Genomic DNA, 18,700 nt, shown 5'->3' with positions numbered 1-18,700 from the left:
TCTTTAAGTATTTGGTGCTGTAGTGAATACAAAAATCTGAATGGCTGTTTAAAACATTTAAATACTGTTCAGAAACAGAAAGTAGCGCAGCTGCTTTAATTATGGGGTTACTGGTGTAACAGCTGCATCTGCTGCATCTGCTATTTCCATCACTCGTTCCGGCATGCTGCTCATGTGTGTTGTGCTTGTTTTCATCAGACCTCTTTGATTGCAGCATACAGCTGTGTTGTGCAATTTAAATGGTTGATGGGAAAAGTATTCGTAAAATGCATTCTAAAAATCAGAATAATTAGTAATAAATAATTATTCACAGTATTTTGAATTGCCCACGATAACAATATTGTGCATGTTCAGTATCATGATATTTCGTACTACCATATACCAGCACATGTCTGCTATAGTGTATGTGTCCACAAGAATTGAACTCATGACCTTGTGGCATGGTAGTGTGATGCCATGCAGTAGACTTACAGGGCCAATTTATGTCAAGAAAACCAAAACCTAGCCCTATCCTTAACCATTTTTTCCTAAAATTCAAGCAAATTATATTAAAGGATTAGTTCACTTTCAAATAAAAATTCTAATAATTTACTCACCCACATGTCATCCAAGATGTCAATTTCCTTCTTTCTTCAGTCGAAAAGAAATTAATGTTTTTGATGAAAACATTTCAGGATTATTCTCCATATTGTGGACTTCAATGGACTCCAAACTGTTGAAGGTCAAAATTAGTTTCAGTGCAGCTTCAAAGGGCTTTAAACGATACCAGACGAGGAATAAGGGTCTTATCTAGCGAAACGATCGGTCATTTTCTTAAAAAAAAAAAATAAAAAATACAAATATGCTTTATAAACACAAATGATCGCCTTGCAAGTGCTTTGGCATTCTGCCTTCCATATTCTTCAAAAAGCTTACGCTGTATGTCCTACGCCTTTCCTATTCTTACGGAAAAAGTTATCAGGAAAATTTTATTTCAAAGTGGACTAATCCTTTAATGCAATTATAATAATAAATTCATTCTTTACTGAATTTTGTAACTGTAGTTGGATTCTCTTGTTTTTGTTTTTCTGTAGATCCTTCTGCTCGCCTTGCTGGCTTTAATTCTCACAGTCATATTTATACTGAAACTCCGCTGCAGTGATAAAGGTACAATATCAGTTTTCTACAGTTTTTTTTTTTTTTTTGTCATAACTGAATCTAGCCCAGCCTTTGACTGAAATCATTTTAATTAAAGGTCACCCTTTATAATCTATATATTACATACTGTACACTCACCAGCCACTTTAAATGAACACTCCACATTTTTTGAAAATAGGCTAATTTTCCAACTCCCCTAGAGTTAAACAGTCGAGTTTTACCGTTTTCGAATTCATTCAGCCGATCTCCAGGTCTGGCGGTACCACTTTTAGCATAGCTTAGCATAGTTCATTGAATCTGATTAGACCGTTAGCATCTCGCGCAAAAATGAGCAAAGAGTTTTGATATTTATTTAAAACTTGACTCTTCTGTAGTTACATCGTGTACCAAGACCGACGGAAAATTAAAAGTTGCGATTCTCTAGGCTGATATGGCTAGGAACTATACTCTCATTCCGGCGTAATAATCAAGGAACTTTGCTGCCGTACCATGGGTGCAGCAGACGCAATGATATTATGCAGCGTCTCTCACAAAGTAGTTCCTAGCCATATCGGCCTAGAAAATCACAACTTTTAATTTTCCGTCGGTCTTAGTACACAATGTAACTACAGAAGAAAATATTGAAACATTTTGGTTATTTTTGCGTGAGATGCTAACGGTCTAATTAAATTCAATGAACTATGCTAAACTTTGCTAAAAGTGGTACCGCCAGACCCAGAGATTGGGTGAATGGATTCGAAAATGGTAAAACCAACTTTTTAACTCTAGGGGAGTTGGAAAATGAGCCTATTATCAAAAAAAAAAATTCCTTTAATAGGAACACCTTGCAAGTACCAGGTCCCCTTTGCCTTCAGAACTACCTTAACTCTTTGTGACGTTCAACAAGGTGCTGGAAACATTCCTTAGATTTTGGTCCATTATTGGCATGATAGCATCACACAGTTGATATAAGGCAGTATGGATCCATGCTTTCATGTTTTTTATGCCAAATTCTAACTCTACAGCAGCAGAAATCAAGACTCATCAGACCAGGCAATGTTTTTCCAATCTTCTATTCCAATTCTTTTCCAATTTTGGGGAGCCAATGTAAATTGGAGCCTTGGTTTCCTGTTCTTAGCTGACAGGAGTGGCACCTGGTGTGGTCATCTGTAGACCTTGGTTGTAACAAGAGGTTATTTGAGTTACTGTTGCCTTTTTTCAGATTGAACCAGTCTGGTCATTCTCCTATGATCTCTGGAATCAACAAGGCATTTTCTCCCACAGAACTGCTGCTCGCTGGATATTTTCTCTTTTTTGAACCATTCTTTGTAAATTCTCGTTATGTTCATGGAAATCCCAGTAGATGTAGTTTCTTTTATACTCAGATCAGCACGTCTGGCACCAACAACCATGCCACATTCAAAGTCACTTAAATTATCTTTCTTTCCTATTCTGATGCTCAGTTTGAATTTCAGCAGATCATCATGACCATGCTACATGCCTAAATGTATTGATTTGATGCAATGTGATTGGCTCATTAGATATTTGCGTTAATGACCAGTTGAACAGGTGTACCTAATAAAGTGGTTGGTGAGTGTAAAAAGTATATAATCTATAATCACTCTTTTCAATCCATTGTGTAGTCACCTTTAAATGATTTTAGATGTCACTGTGCATAGGAATGAAGCTCTGATTTACTATTATATTTGAAACATTATATTTGAGATATAATTCTATCCACATGCTCTTTATTTTGTGTGTTTTCTACCTGATAGTTACTGATAGCTGTAAAAATCGCTGCATATCCAAGAGTCGTGATGCTAACGCAGCTTGCTACTGTGATGCTGCATGTGTAAATGAAGGCAGCTGCTGTCAGGACTACAAGGAAGTGTGTGTGGAACCAAGTAAGTGACATTTATCTTTCTTTTGCACTTTCTTTAACTCTCTTTTTCTCAAGGGCCTGGTATGCTCATGGCAAAGAATTTTTTTCTTTCTTTACTTATGGGCAAAAATAAGTTTAAAATACCTTTTCAGCGTTATACTGTAAGCGAACCTCCCCATGCCGTCCACACTGCTTAGAGCATCGTTTAGATGAATATGTGAATATTTGCTGCATGTTTTCCTCTCAATAACAAAAACACAACAAAAATTACAGCAGTGTGGTTCTTAGTGGTAATTAATATAGGCTTATATTAAAATATTCTGACAGTGAGACTTGGTAACCACAGGTAAAACCATACATGGCTACTCACTACTACCACTGTCAAATGATATTATATTATATGTTATATAGGCCTGTAAAAAAAAAAAAAAAATGCCTAAATGCATGTAAAAACTATACACAGCTTCACAAAGAAATGAATTATATATTCCTCTACCCACCTAATAAATATATTGCAATATAAATGGCTACAACAGGTTATTCAATATAAATATTCCACATTTCCACAATCCATGGTAAATGGATTGTACAGTTCATTCATGGTAAATGTTTGTAAGTGTGGTGATTTTTGTCTTCTGTCTTCATTCATGGCAGGTTTCTCCTGTTTTCCTCATTGTTGGGAATGTTGAAGCTGTTTCATCTGATTTAAAACTAGTTTAATCATCAAGTGTTTTTGTGGTTTGTAATGATTTGTCAAATTGAAACGTTTCTTACTGGATGTCGCAATGGTGTTTAATAATGGTGACTGGGTATAAACATAGCTCTTTTAAGCTTTTATTCCATTATCCACCTTGCCATGCTGCGTAGTTCAAAGTAAACTAGTGAAACGCCTGAAAACAGCGCTATTTGTTCTGTATTTGTTGTTACTGATTGAAAAACAAGTTCAGATGATTCAGTGACAGAACGGTCCGAGTGAATCAAAATTCAGATAGTTATGCAAGCGCGATAAGGGTGAATGTGAACGTTTCAGATAGTTATGCAAACGCGTTTGGCCAATTCACGTAAAAGAATCAAGACAAAAGAATGATTAATTCGTCAATGATTGGTATTGCTGGTTCAGTCGACAGAAATATATAACTGCTGAAATATTTGCACGGAAAACATTTCTCAGGTCAGTCGGAGGAGCGTGCATGGTATGAACAGTGCAGCTGCAGGTGCCACTGTGGCCACCCAACCCTATCACATGAGAATGCGTATCAATAGTATGTGCGTGTAATCTCGTAGAATATATACGCCAAAATGAGTTTTAGCATGCATATGATACGCACTTTATGGTGTTCAAATAATATGCTTGTTAGTTTTGGGTAGGATTAGTGGTGTGGGTGCCCAGGGGCCAGATGAAGATGATTGGTGGGCCGGACTTAGCCCACGGGCCGCCAGTTGAAAAGCCCTAATCTAGGGCAAGCATGTGTTAGTCTGGATGGACAACACAGTGGTGGTGGCATTTTTAATTGCCAGGGCAGTATCAACTCATGCCACATATCGCAACTCTCCTGCTATCTCCTCCTTTGGAGTCAGCAGCGACTCCAAACCAACTTTGTTTTGACCTGATTTTGTTTTTGAAATTATATCACACCAGTTCGTTCTATTGCTGTTCTCTATCCCTTTGGCCCTATTTACACCTAGTATTAACATGCATCTCATCAAAGGCTTTAGATACCAGGTCGATGCACTCATATTACTATGAATGGGAGAAAGTGAGTCCTGCCTTCTAAATAAAAGGACCAATCACCATTTGGTAAAGTCTGCATCAATGCAGCTTGCATTAGTAGCGCTAATTGCTATAGAAGCAATCAGTGTCCAAAGAAGCACGCTTGGGACAACACATGCGCATGGTCCAGCTTGAAATAAGAACATAAGAAATAACATTTATGAGACAGTTTGAGATTACAAGATTTCCTTATTCAAATAGATAGGACTTAGTCTTGAATGCCTGAAATAGCTGCCAGGACTTGTTGCAAATATGGCTGCCGAGTAAACCGGACTTTCTTTGAAAGGGACCATGATCTGACTGTTCAAATTTCCTGGAGTCTCTGATTTCATCACTTCATGACGTAAATGTGTTACTGCATGTTGATAAAGCACAAAAAAGAACAATATCATTATACTCACTCTTATGTCTTTCGAAATCTTTAAGACTTTCTTTCTTTGGAATGCTTCCATTATGAAAGTGAATAGTGATCATGTGAATGGCAGTCTGTTCCTCATAAAATTATGGTATGGCTTCTGGTAATATAGTGAACAAGTCACGAGGATGACTTTTATGATGCTTTTTGTCATTTTTGGAGCTTGTCAGCCTCATTATGCTAAACTTCCTCCTTTATGTTCCACAGAAGAATGAATGTCACAACAACAGGATGATTAAATGATAACAAATTATTCCAAGAAGACCGTTATTTTAATATATATTAAGCAACACAGTGGTGGTGGCACATTTAATTTGCAGGGCGGTATCAACTCATGCCACATATCACAACTCGCCCGCTATCTCCTTCTTTGGAGACGACTGTTTCATGCGTATTTGGAGGAAGCTGACTTTGCTCTCTGTTCTCCAGACTCCAAAGCTCTTGGAAAGCACGATTTGTGCGAAGCAGGCTAGTTGTCATGGCAGCTGAATAAACAAAAAACCTCACCTGGTCAAAATGTATTAGTCAAATGCAAGCCAGACACTAAAAGGAAGGACATTGTTATATTTCTTTTTATTAAAATTTAACAAAAGCATTTATTAAAATTATGTGCGATCTACCAGCATTGTCTTTGCGATCTAATGGTTTATCAACCTATTGGGCACCCCAGCTCTTTGGTATTTCCTGACCAAAACTCCGCTTGGCACAGATGCCCTGTTGTACAGCTGGCCCCGGGGTTTGCGCATGTATGCGTTCCCCCCCCAGTGAGCCTGATTGCACAGAAACTGTGCAAGGTCAGGGAGGACGAGAGCAAGAGCAAGTCTTGTTGGTTGCGCCTTACTGGCCCTTCCAGGCTTGGTTCTCTTGCTCCTTGCATCAGCCCCTCCCTGGCAAATTCCTCTGATGAAGGACCTTCTTTCTCATACGAAGGGCACATTTTGGCACCTGTGCTCAGACCTCTGGAAGCTCCATGTCTGGCCCCTCTACAGGATGTGGAAGACCTGAGTGGACTATCACCAGTGGTGATAGACACTATCACTCAAGCCAAAGCCCTCTCTACCAAGCGGCTGTATGCTTTGGAGTGACTTTTTTTTGCTAATTGGTTTTACTCCCAAGTTGAAGACCCACAGAGGTGTGCTGTTGGGTCAGTTCTTTATTTCCTGCAGAAAAGGCTGGAGAGACTGCTATCCTCCTCCACCTTGAAGCTGAATGTGGTCGCTATAGCAGCACGTCACGATGCATTGTATGGTAAGTCGTTAGAGAAGCATGACCCGATCATCAGGTTCTGCAGATGCACAAGGAGGTTAACCCTCACAGACTACACCTCATTCCCTTTGGAGACCCTTCCATGGTGTTAAGAGCCCTGCAGAGTGCTCCAGTCAATTGAGCTCACATCCTCTCTGTGAAGGTGGCCCTCCTGACCTGAGTGCCTTTAGTTCGGCCCGGCATATTCTCATGTTGTCCTGAGACCCTGGCCTGGCCATGTTCCCAAAGTTCCCACTACCCCTTTAGGGATCAAGTGATTAACTTGTAAGTACTTGTAAATGTCATTTCTTTGGCAAACCAAATTCATGGCATGCCGTGCCCCCTGGGGGTGTAAGTACACTCCATTAAGGGTTTCAAACTGACAAAACCAAACCACTCCAATCTGGCTTTGTTGGTACCATGATGCTGGTCATCTCTGTCATCTCAGGCTTTGATTCTGAGTTTTTTTGGAGCATGTGCACATGAATGCATGACATCAGTGGCAAACAGCCAATCACATGCCTTGCAACAGATTGAAACTGTGATTCACTTCTCGCGAATCAAGAGAGTCAGTGCAATTCAAAACTCTTTTGCTGGAGGTTAAGAGATTTGAAGAAAATGAAGATTTTAAATGCATTTACACTGAAGAAAATACTTTTCCATGAAAGAGGACAAATAAAATAAATTTTAGTTAGTTATAGTTAATAATATAAATAAAATAAGTTATAGTTGATAATATATAGTGATAGAGACTCAAACATGTAAGGTTACATGTAGGCCTAGTGTTGCAAATATGGCTGCTGAGTAAACTGTCTCAGATTTCATCACTTCATGACGTCAGTGTGTTACTGCATGTTCATAAAGCACAAAAAAGAACAATATCATTATACTCACTCTTATGTCTTTCGAAATCTTTAAGACTTTCTTTCTTTGGAATGCTTCCATTATGAAAGTGAATAGTGATCATGTGAATGGCAGTCTGTTCCTCATAAAATTATGGTATGGCTTCTGGTAATATAGTGAACAAGTCACGAGGATGACTTTTATGATGCTTTTTGTCATTTTTGGAGCTTGTCAGCCTCATTATGCTAAACTTCCTCTTTTGTTCCACAGAAGAATGAATGTCACAACAACAGGATGATTAAATGATAACAAATTATTCCAACCATACTGTTATTTTAAAGGGGCCATGAACTACATTGTTTTATTATTTTATAATGTTTCCTGGGGTGCACTTATAATGTTAGTATGCCTTTTACATCCAAAATTATCATAATTTATAAAAGGCATTTTTCCTACCCTGATTTTAGCCCTCTGGTTTGAGCGCTCTGTTTTAAGGGCTGTGTCTGCTGTGAGACTTCAGTGTAAATGCCCACTGCTGTGATTGGCTAACATCTTTCCATTTGAAATAGCCAAGTATTACTCTCTTTTAGCGTGTTTTTACTATTACAACTCTCAAGGTTGACTAATCGTGAAGTGTTGCATTACATTTACATCTATGGCATTATATTTAGATTGCAGCATGAAAGGTTGCAGAGATGAACACTGTGTAGCCGATCCCAGACATGTTGAGCGCATGAAAGCCGTGATCTCATCATTCTGCTACTCAATTTCTGCACACTAACAAATGTTTTCATCTTCACTAACAGTGCAAACACGATATAGCTAAAAGATTTGTTGAATAAAACGGGAGTTTTGCTCATCAGTCACTGATAAACTGGCGCTGTTTGATTGACAGCTTCAGCACGCTGCTCCAACGATTGCAAAAGGGGGCTTTCTTTGATCACTTTCTTTATATAATTTAATCACTGTTAAATAACAGATTATTTTCATCCTAAGAGAAACAACGCAAGTTGACGTTTAGTCACTGGTTTGATTTACTGACACACAGACTGTACTGTACATGAATCATTACATATCAGATCAGGCATTGTAATTAACAGTTACTTACATGTTGCATTACTGTCAAGTCCAGGCACTGCACAATATTTTGTAATCTTCAACGGCATGTTTATTGCTTGGTTGCTCAATCTGGTTTAGTACCACATAGGCCTATGCTACTTAGGCTACCTATTCTATTGCATGTCATGCATGAATCGGTGTGGAACAGGCAGTGATGAAGTAGGCCTTGATCTTCTGCAGAGGCGGTGCTTGCTGCCCTTTGACGTCATGGATCCCCACTTTGTAAATCCTGTCGTTTGCTGGGTCTGGTGTCAATTAAAGCTTTTATTCGACTAACAAGGAACTTTTACAGGATATTCTTAAAGTATGATGACCTCTTATGTCAAAAGCTCAAGGAAAATTTGATTTCTCAGTTCATCATCCCTTTAATATATTTTAAGCTGCATTTAACAGGCAAAGTTAAAACCAGTGCAGTAGTTTTTTTGTTGTTGTTGTTATTGTTGTTGTTTTTTTTAAACAGATGAGTACTTGTAGGTAGTTCTTCACCACGGCCCAGAACACATTAGGCAAGGCAAAGTAAGGCAAGTTTATTTACATAGCACATTTTGTAACATAATTAAAAGTGCTTTGTATCTTGAATTTAAATTGGAGATAAATGTGAGCGGCCTATCACTGGATCTAGATAGTTAAAGGGGTGTGTCAGGAAATTTGAGTAAACTTGAAAAAGTGACACAAATAAATGATGGTTCAAAGTTATTTGGGGTGTAGACAGAGGCCAAAAGCAGTTTTGTATTGTTAATATTAATAAGAGCACATACAGATCTTCCATTTGCTGTACGCTCTGTGTAGTCTATAGACATCTGTAGCATCCTGTCTACTAAAATCAGGACTCCATTTGTTTTAGTGGTATGAGTGCGTTACTGCCTTGAAACTTTTATTTTGAAAACGATGGACATCAATAGTTTAAGTCCCTTGAATTACAGCTATGGATACATGTTTACTGTGATGACTTCGTCAGTGGTGTTGCCAGAGTCTCATTAGAGCAGTGTTTCTCAAAGTGTGGGGCGTGCCCCACTGGTGGGGAATAGAGACATGACAGGTGGGGCGTGACAAACGAGAGGAAGTTTGGACATTTTTGTGCCCATCTCTTTTAACCTTTTGAGTCCTGTCCCACATATGGCACTTTTATTTCTTTGCCCCTGAATGTATGGTCCCACATATGGGATTTATAACGTTCAGTAACATCACTTATCTGCCAGATTCAAACTGTGCTTTCGCGCTTTGGCTGGTGCTGAGCCAGAGATGGACGCACTCAGCAGCGCTTGTCATTTGTCACAACTATGCAGTGTTTTTAACAACATAATATTTATTTTAGCTGTCAGACATTTAAATATACATAAGAACTAGTAAAACCATACTTTGAGTTTGTAAAGTACATACTGATGTCTATGGAAGCAGCAGTAACAATCAATTCAAAAATAATTTGCCGACATGTTTTATTCATATCAAACACACATAGAAGTAACTATAAAGTTTACTCTATTTTTCTCCCAGATCACCGGACACTTACATGGATTTCGGGAAAAATTGATGAATTCTATCTGACTGACAGGGCTCGCTGAACTGCTGCGCAAACAAACACCGTGACGCCATCTCGCATTATAGATCAAAATCATTTATTGACATTTTTAAACAAAACACTCACTTATACATATTTGAGAATCGGAATATCAGATAGTTGATGACATGGTAAGCAAGTTTGTGAATATTTTGAAAAAAAAAAAAAAAGGAGAAACGAAATAAAAGCGTTACATCTGTCATACAGTGTTTATTGTGGCTCTGGGCGATCAGCGGAGGCGTGGCGTTGCTCTGGGCGATCAGCGGCGGCGTGGCGTTGCTCTGGGCGATCAGCGGAGGAGTGACTTGGTCCACGAAGATCAACGGTGGCTTGACTTGGTGTTGTTGTGATGGTGGCCGCCATCTTGTGAGTGTCCTTTGGTGCAGCGGCCATTACATGATTAAGTGAGGTGTCACATTTTCTTGCAACACCCACAGTAAATGGAGAGCCCACAGTCAATAATGCATGCTCCAGAAAAGGACTAAGTGAAGAACGGGGTCCCTCACGAATCAACTGTGACTTAAGTGGCTGATTAACGCCTTCACAGAAAAAGTCTATGAGCACACAGTCCGGCAGGTCTGAACAATATGCAATGTCCATGTACTCCTCAATGTAATCCTCCAGCGACCGTGAGTTCACCAGGAAAGCTGCCGGATTGTTGTTGCGGCGAAGTCTTCTGTAACGAAAAGGGACTCATGGTAAGATCCAACTGCAAGCTTTATTACAAAAGTAAGCGTGATGGTACAGGCAGGGTCAAAGCAGAAGCAAACAGGAACAGCAAGGTCTAGGCAGAATCGTGGTCAGGATACAGGCAATGGGTCAGGGCTGGCAGATAACAAACGTAAATCCAAAACGGAGCAAAGGGTCCAAAGGGCTGGCAGCAGAGTATCGTAAACAAGGAACAGACAGGATCAGAAACAGGAAGACAAACAAGAATCAGGAACGCTCAGAAATGTAACAACAGTTAACAAGACTTTGCAGTGAGGTGGTGTGAGTGAAAGTCCTTTATAGTCCTGTTAATGTACTGCAGCTGGGTGTGGTGATTAGTGATAGTGATTGGTGGAGTGAGTGCAGGTGATTGGCAGAGAGGATTATGGGTAATGTAGTCCGGGAAGTGACAGGAGCAGACGGTGATCGTGACAGGAACAGGGCCTTAAGTTCAATTTTAAAAAGTGCACTTTGTAATAATGTCAAATTAAAAGTTTTACATTAATTTACATTTTTAATCATTAAAATGTTTAATACACTCCTGTTGTTTAAAGTAGAATATACACTTTTTAGGTGTTGACTAACATACTGTCACGGACTCATTCTGTTTTGTTTTGTTTGTCATCTGTCACATGTTCTCCTTTTTTGTTTTATCACCATGGACACTAAAGACCCTGGTATGCTTCAAATGAAATTGAAGAACGAACTGATTTGACGTCATTTAGAAGAAAATCAGGTCAAAACGAAGTTCGTTTTTTTTTTTTTTTTTTTTGCTCCAGCTGCAAAACGCCTTCGTACTACCACCAAACAAAAAGTGATTGTAAGCGTTGAGCTTAAAAAAGTTTCTTTTCTGTTCCTGTGTTCAGTGTTTTTGTTTTCCGTTCTGTTTTTACCGCTGTTGGCACTATGGACTTTTCACCAGTTCACCTCATGTGCCTTGAGCAGGGAGATCGCTCCCTCGAGGAACATTTAACGGATTATTTGTACCTCGTACCTCCGACCAACTTCCTGGATGACGCCCTGTGCTCGTTCCTGATCGCCGGACTCAACACCTCCACAAGAGTGTAGTTATCCGGGAAGGGACCTCGAGGGAGCTTTGTCACATTCGTGGAGTGGGTGCTGTCGACAATGAGGCCAGCCCCACTCACAACCCAGTACACAACCAAAACCACCCAGATGGCAAAGATCGGCAGCATGAGCCCACTGCAGGCCACGTGATTAACTCCGCCGCAAAGTTTGAGTCAGCGCCTGTTGGTACGACCGAGCTGAACCGCGCGATGGAGCCTGAGCAACACGTGTCTGACCAGGTGTGCGAGCCGGCTGCAACATCTATCGCCAAGGGAGTTCTAGTGGATATCGAGGGCATGGAAGTGAGCCCCGCCCACCACTGAGAGTGAGTTTTTGGATGCTACACTGGACTTCTGGCATTTTGGAGAAATTGAGTTTTTTTTTTTTAACTATCGTCATCGGAATCTGTCAATCATGTCCCTAATTCTCTGTCCCCACCCATCCTCTCTCTCCCACCACCTCTCCAAAATGCCTGTGAGACTGTTTCATTTCAAGTGGACTTCTGTACTACCCTTCAAGATCCTTTTCAGTCCCCAACCAGTTCTGCTACCCTGTCTTCGCTGTCTTCTATCAGCCCCTCTGTTCCACCTCTACACCGCTGGACTGTTGGAGTCGCCTCTTCCTGGGCTTCGGGAGCCCGTGGCTCTGCCTCCGAGCTCTGCATGCTTCACTCCACTTCGACCCGACATCCTGACTCCCACGCCTGTGCTCCTTCCACCCTCAATGTCAGCAGTGACCATTGGGCTTTCGGACTTGCTGGACTCCCTTGGTACGTGGGCGCCCTCCACCCCTTTGGCTGCGGCTAGCTCTGCCCTCCCTTAGGCTCCACCTTTGCCCTCCCTCAGGCTCCACCTCTGCCCTCGATCGCTCCAGCTCAACCTCAGCCCTCCGGATTCCTGCTTACACCTTGGGGGGTCGTCGCTGCGGCTCCGTCGTGGTCGTCGAGGTCATCAGTGTCCCGTCGCATCATCGGCTCTCTGGCTACGCAGTGGGCTCCACATCCCACGTCGACATCGCCTTCTGCCATCGCCATGACGTCATCCAGATGTTTCCACCATGGCTCCTCCCTCCAGCGATGCTGCCGTGGAGCACAGCTCTGGTTGTGCACTGGGGTATCATCAGCCTGTCCCTGTTCAAGGTCACCCTTTGGATCACGCCACCTGCACCACCCTGGACTTTTATGTTCCGCCCCCTCCAGGTTGGCTGTCTGCCTCTGGAACCACCACCTGAATACATTTCCACGGTCAAATCTGCCTGCTGCTGCCATCCCATCACCTCCCCTTCTCTCGAGCCCTCCACCGTGTCCTTGTCTCCCAGCACCCTCCCTCCCTCTTTGGGTTTTTCTGTTTTTGTTACAGCGCGAGGTCGCACCTACTCGGAGGGGCCGTAATGTCACGGACTCAGTCACATTCAGTTTTGTTTTGGTTGTCATCTGTCACATGTTCTCCTTTGTTCTGTTTTCCCGCCATCATCTATCACCATGGACACTAACGATATTATCACAGCTGTTTGTCAATTTGGTTAATTGATCTGCGTATTTGAGTTCCTGTTTTCCCTGTGTTCTTTGTCCGGTCTTGTCTATTCTGAGTTGTGTTGCGGTTCTGCCTGTTCCTGTTGGATTTCTCTAGTAAAGACTTTGTATTTGTATCTTATCTCCTTCGTCGTGTGTTCCTGTGCAAACAACCCTGACACAAGTACTTCATTATAATTTTAATGGCAGCCTATAGTGTTATTTGATATTACATTTAAAGTTAATATATTTTAAATGTACTAAATTGCAAATTCATCATTACAAATGTGTAAATACAAATATATTTAAATATGACATTAATGTCATTTCTATTGAAACCTTTAAGGTGAAATATGTAGAATGTTTTTTTATTTTTTACGTTCTTTTAACAGAGTTCATTTTTCATTTACTACTATTAGTGTGCCATTCAGCCAGAGGATGTTTAACCAATGTGGGACCATGACTGATGAATATTACATGGGTAAAGATATTCATCTTCAGTTACAGAAGTGCATACAAATTTAAGATGTGTTAAGACATGCCTTCCAAAGCACCTGTAAGACCCGTGTTTGTGATGTTCGAGTTGGGGGAGGCACATCGCACAAATGGGGCGCTCGCAAGTTTGTTTGAATTTTTTATTTATTTTTATTTATTTATTTATTTTTTGCCACTAGTGTCACAGAAACTATATACCTTGTGTATTTTAGTTTACCATAAATGTTTGTCAGTACATTTGGTTGTACACTTTAACCATATTTTGAAGATTACTGATTACTGAAGTCCTACTTAAGTGGGACAAAAAAAAAAAACACTCTTAAGTTCAACTAATTTCATTTAATATAAATTTAAACTAATATATTTTTTATTTCATTGTAAATGCAATTAACTTTACATTCAATTTTCAAAAAACTTTACATTGTTCATACTTAAAGGATTAGTTCACTTCAGAATTAAAATTTCCTGATAATTTACTCACTCCCATGTCATCGAGATGTTTATGTATTTCTTTATACAGGCTAAAAAAGTTTTTTTTTTTTTTTTTTTTCAAATGACCGATCATTTCACTAGACAAAACCCTTATTCCTTGGCTGGAATCATGTACTGTAGAGCCCTTTGAAGCTGCGCTGAAACTACAATTTGGACCTTCAACCCATTGTACCCCAGTGAAGTCCACTATATGCAGAAAAATTCTGGAATGTTTTCCTCAAAAACCTTAATTTCTTTTCGACTTAAGAAAACAAAAAACATAAACCTATTGGATGACATGGGGGTGAGTAAATTATTAGAAAATTTTAATTCTGAAGTGAACTAATCCTTTAACTATTCTTTAAAGTATATATTGTTTCTGTAATCAATACTCTTTATAACAGTATGCTAATGTGTACTTTTCTCAAAGGATTGTGCGTTTCTGATTACCTGATATGCATTTTGAGTAATTGGATCTTAATACATTTTGTTCACACCTTCATTTAGTGCTGTTCTCTAATGAATGGATCACCCGAGACGGTTGTTAATAATAGGTGTAAACTCTTCTTTGGGTCATGACACTGTAACATCACACTCTTCAGTTTGAGGAAGCCTTAAGTTATGTTTTGTTTTTCGGTAGACCTGCAAACCATCTGTGTTTGTGTGTGTCTGAGATAGAAAAATGGAAAATGAAGTTATTTAAAGTGTGTGTACAGACACTGACCATTTATGCAGGGCTGGAACAGCCCAGAAAAGTTTGGCTTTGCAAACATTGGAAACAAGAATGTCTGTACCGTCAACACCCACCTGTTGAAATTCCCTCACTACAGTGTTAGAGCTGTGCGGAGTCACTGTGGGTTTCTCCAAGTTTGGGCTCAAAGTCCCTCCCTGTAGTTTTTTTTTTTTTTTTTTTTTTCCTGATGTTTTGAATCAGTTCCATTTTTCCAACACAGTAGCCAATTGTTCCTCCCCATGGCGCCTGCTATGTGCACTGCATGTGTGGAATGGGTGGATTTTGCTTTTATTTGGTGAATTGCACATAAGGGATCAATGACTTTCGTTTTGCTGACACAGATTCTTTTCCTGTCTTGCTGTCTCCTCCTGTCTCATTTTTTCACATTTACAATACTATAGAACTTCATTGCCAGTAAAACAGATGCAGCTGTTGCTATCATGCATGCAAAAACCCACAGACCTACAGAATGTTTGTGTTGCTTTATCTCATGTAACATCTTTGCCCTAAAATAAAGATTCACAAATATAACTCAAGATAAGCACTTCTACTTACTGCAAACACAAATGTACATAATCCTTATCTTACCAGCAGATGCTAGACCTGAGCATTTGTGTAAAAAAAAAAAAAAAAGGTGGTTTCTTTGAGAATTGTCATTTACTCACCCTCATGTCTTTGTAGACCTCTTATATATTTTGTATGTGGAATATATTTTTAAAATATTCCTCGTTGTTTTAGAAAGTCTTGCTGTTTTTGAACCCCGCTGACCTTCATTGTGTGGACAACCATTTGAAACATTTACAAAATATCTTCTTTTGCATTCCAGAAGAAAGAAAGCAGGGATATGCGATATGTAATATGTTGCTAAAAATATGTTATATCGTTACTTGAAAGCATAACAAACAAACCAGCATAACCATAACCTGATAATAATATACGTTTAAATAGTTATATAGTTATAAATAAACCTAAAACTTATTTTATTTCAGATTCAGATAGTTCAATGTTTCTCATTTTCATTGAGTGTAACTTGATGTACCAAAATAACTAAAACAAAAAATAATACAAATAAATGGGTTGACCTATTATTTGTATTAATTTTTAACTGTATTAATTTGTCACTATATTATAGTTTTTATTAATATTTTGAATTTTTATATTTTAGAATATAAAATATTTTAGATTTTATTATATTTTAGATTTTAAGTAATTTTGTTGTTTTTATAATATATTTATAATATCTAAAAAAAACTAATAAAAATGACAAAACACAACAAAATTACAAATTTCTGTTTGTAAATATGCTCTATGATCATATACACTATTCTATACAGCTCTGAAGGCTTGTCATATATACTAAATCATCAGCAGTTTCTATTGATACTGCACTGAAACATTTATTTTCTGTGAAACTGCTTTGAAACAAAATGTACATTGCAAAGCACTTGAATCGAATACTCTTATTAGGGGTGCAACGGATCAAAAAACTCACGGTTCGGATCGTTTCTCGGATCAGAGTCACGGATCGGATCATTTTTCGGATCAGCAAAAAAAAAGACAAGACAAATAAACATAAGTTTTGTCTTTTTGTTTATTAACACTTTTAAATTATTAAATTAAAATATATAAAAAAATATATAAAATGTGATGAAGTGGGCGGTTATCGTCACATAGCTCTCCGTTCCCCTGGACGTCCACCCGTCTGTCGTGAGCGCAACAGAGGATGCTCGGGATAGTTCATCCACAACTTTTTTCTTCTCCTGCTCATAAAGATCTGGCACAATCTTTTCGCTGAAGTGGGTGCGCGACGGGATGTTGTAACGTGGCTTAAGCACTTTCAGCATGTGTTTAAAGCCCTCGTTTTGCACAACCGAATATGGCCTCATGTCTGCACCTATAAACACACCGATAGCGTTTGTGATGGCTTTAGCCCGGTCTGATTGTGCAACAAGGGGCTGCTTAAATGCCGCGGTGATAAGCGGTTGTTGAGCAGCCTTCGTTTTCACTCCTGTCAGTGAAACACCGGTGTGATGTCGCTTCAAATGCGTGGCTATGCTTGATGTGTTTCCACTGTGATATGGCTTTCTTGTGCCACAGTGCTCCCATACAGGGGATTTAAATGACGCGGGGCATTCAAGCTCCTCCGTTCCTCTGCTCGCCATGACCACGCTGTGTGTGGACTGAATATGCGCACAACTTTTTTTTTCATAAATCAATCCGCGGATCACGTGTGTGCCGAACCGAAGATATTGATCCGAACGGATCACGGATCAATGATGATCCGTTGCACCACTAACTCTTATATTCTTCCCACATCTTCTGTCACGCTGTTTCTCACCATCAGTCATTGTGTTACAGGTCAAAGCTGGACGTGTTCTAAATTCCGCTGCGGTGAGGAGCGCTTGGCGAACAGCATCTGCTCCTGTTCTGCCGACTGTGTGAAAGTGGGTGACTGCTGCTTTAACTACAAGAGCACATGTGAAGGTACATGACATGCTTTGCTCTGTATTCCATAGCTGTGTATTTATTAGTTGTCATTTATGTTGTATAAGTGAAAATAAAGACATTTTAAATTGATGCAATTGTATAAGATTATTAAGCTGGTTAGGTTTATTTCTTAGCATTGAACAGACATGTATCTGTTTTGTTGAACGGCTCATCATGTCTATGAAGTTGTAATGGATTTGAAGGATTTGCCTTTGAAGTTATTCAGGCCTGGAATTCATCTCCCCTCAGCAGGTTAGAGAGCAGTTTCCAGAGAAGCTTCCCTACATGGTGTTTTCATGGCCAGTTGTTTTTCTTTTAAATATTTTCACAAATGTGCAACTGATTATTTTAAGTCACTTTTTGGGCATGATGGATAGAATAGTATCCAAATCGTATTATAGCACTATTGTTTTCTACTAGTCATCACACATTTGCTCAAGTAGATTGGATCTTAAAGTCTTGCACTAAAAGCTATTAAATATTTCCACTTTTATTACCCTGTAAAAAGGAGACGGTGCCATCACTATATAATGTAAGGGAAGTTGTCATATTGGATCTGCCAAATAGCGAATTATAGACTTTTCAATAAACTTTAAAAAGTCCAACAGAACAACGCTTGTGAAAAAGAAGTGTGTTGTATTGAATGTGCATCGTATTTCAAATCTTAAAAGTATACTTTAAAAACAGCACTTGCATGCAGCCAATATAATATTAATAAAAATAAGTCCACTTAAGTGTACTTAAAGAGAGTGCACTTTCAATAGTCACAAAAAATAATACAAGTTTCACTTCAAAGTACATTTTGAATCATTGTTTTAATAAACTTTTGTGATGTTTTAAAGTACGCTTATTTTTATGTGTTGACTAACATTCTAAGCACGTAAGTACTTGATTATAATTCTAACTGTAGTGTGTTGTTTGATGTTACATATAAAGTTCTACACACACACACACACACACACACACACACACACGTTTGTTTTGGTGAATTGTGGGGACTTTCCATAGAATGCAATGCATTTCATACTGTACAAACCGTACTTTCTATCCCCCTACCCTAGCCCTAAACCTAACCATCACAGGAAACTGTGCACACCTTTCTCACAAAAACATCATTTAGTATTTTTATTAATTATAAAAATACATTGTGGTCCCCACAATGTAATATAAACAAAAGCGCGCACACACACACACACACACACGCACGCACGCACGCACGCACGCACGCACGCACGCGCGCGCGCGCGCGCGCGTCTGGATTACTACAATTTGTCCCCAT

The 18,700-nt window shown here is 39.4% G+C and overlaps 1 protein-coding gene across 1 annotated transcript in view; it reads left to right on the top strand.

The window, feature by feature from the left end:
• The window catches only part of enpp1 (ectonucleotide pyrophosphatase/phosphodiesterase 1), a 73,793-nt gene that overhangs the window by 3,427 nt on the left and 51,666 nt on the right, over positions 1–18,700 (top strand). Inside the window, exons 2-4 of the mRNA XM_067384604.1 lie at positions 1,074–1,146; positions 2,892–3,020; positions 17,293–17,418. Coding sequence (XP_067240705.1) covers positions 1,074–1,146; positions 2,892–3,020; positions 17,293–17,418 — 328 coding nt within the window. The remainder of the gene's footprint in view (positions 1–1,073; positions 1,147–2,891; positions 3,021–17,292; positions 17,419–18,700) is intronic.

This window comes from Chanodichthys erythropterus, chromosome 4 (genome assembly GCF_024489055.1).
Source record: "Chanodichthys erythropterus isolate Z2021 chromosome 4, ASM2448905v1, whole genome shotgun sequence".
Taxonomy (NCBI): domain Eukaryota; kingdom Metazoa; phylum Chordata; class Actinopteri; order Cypriniformes; family Xenocyprididae; genus Chanodichthys; species Chanodichthys erythropterus.
The sequence above is the reverse complement of the archived record's forward strand: the minus strand, read 5'-3'. Positions and strand labels throughout refer to the sequence as shown.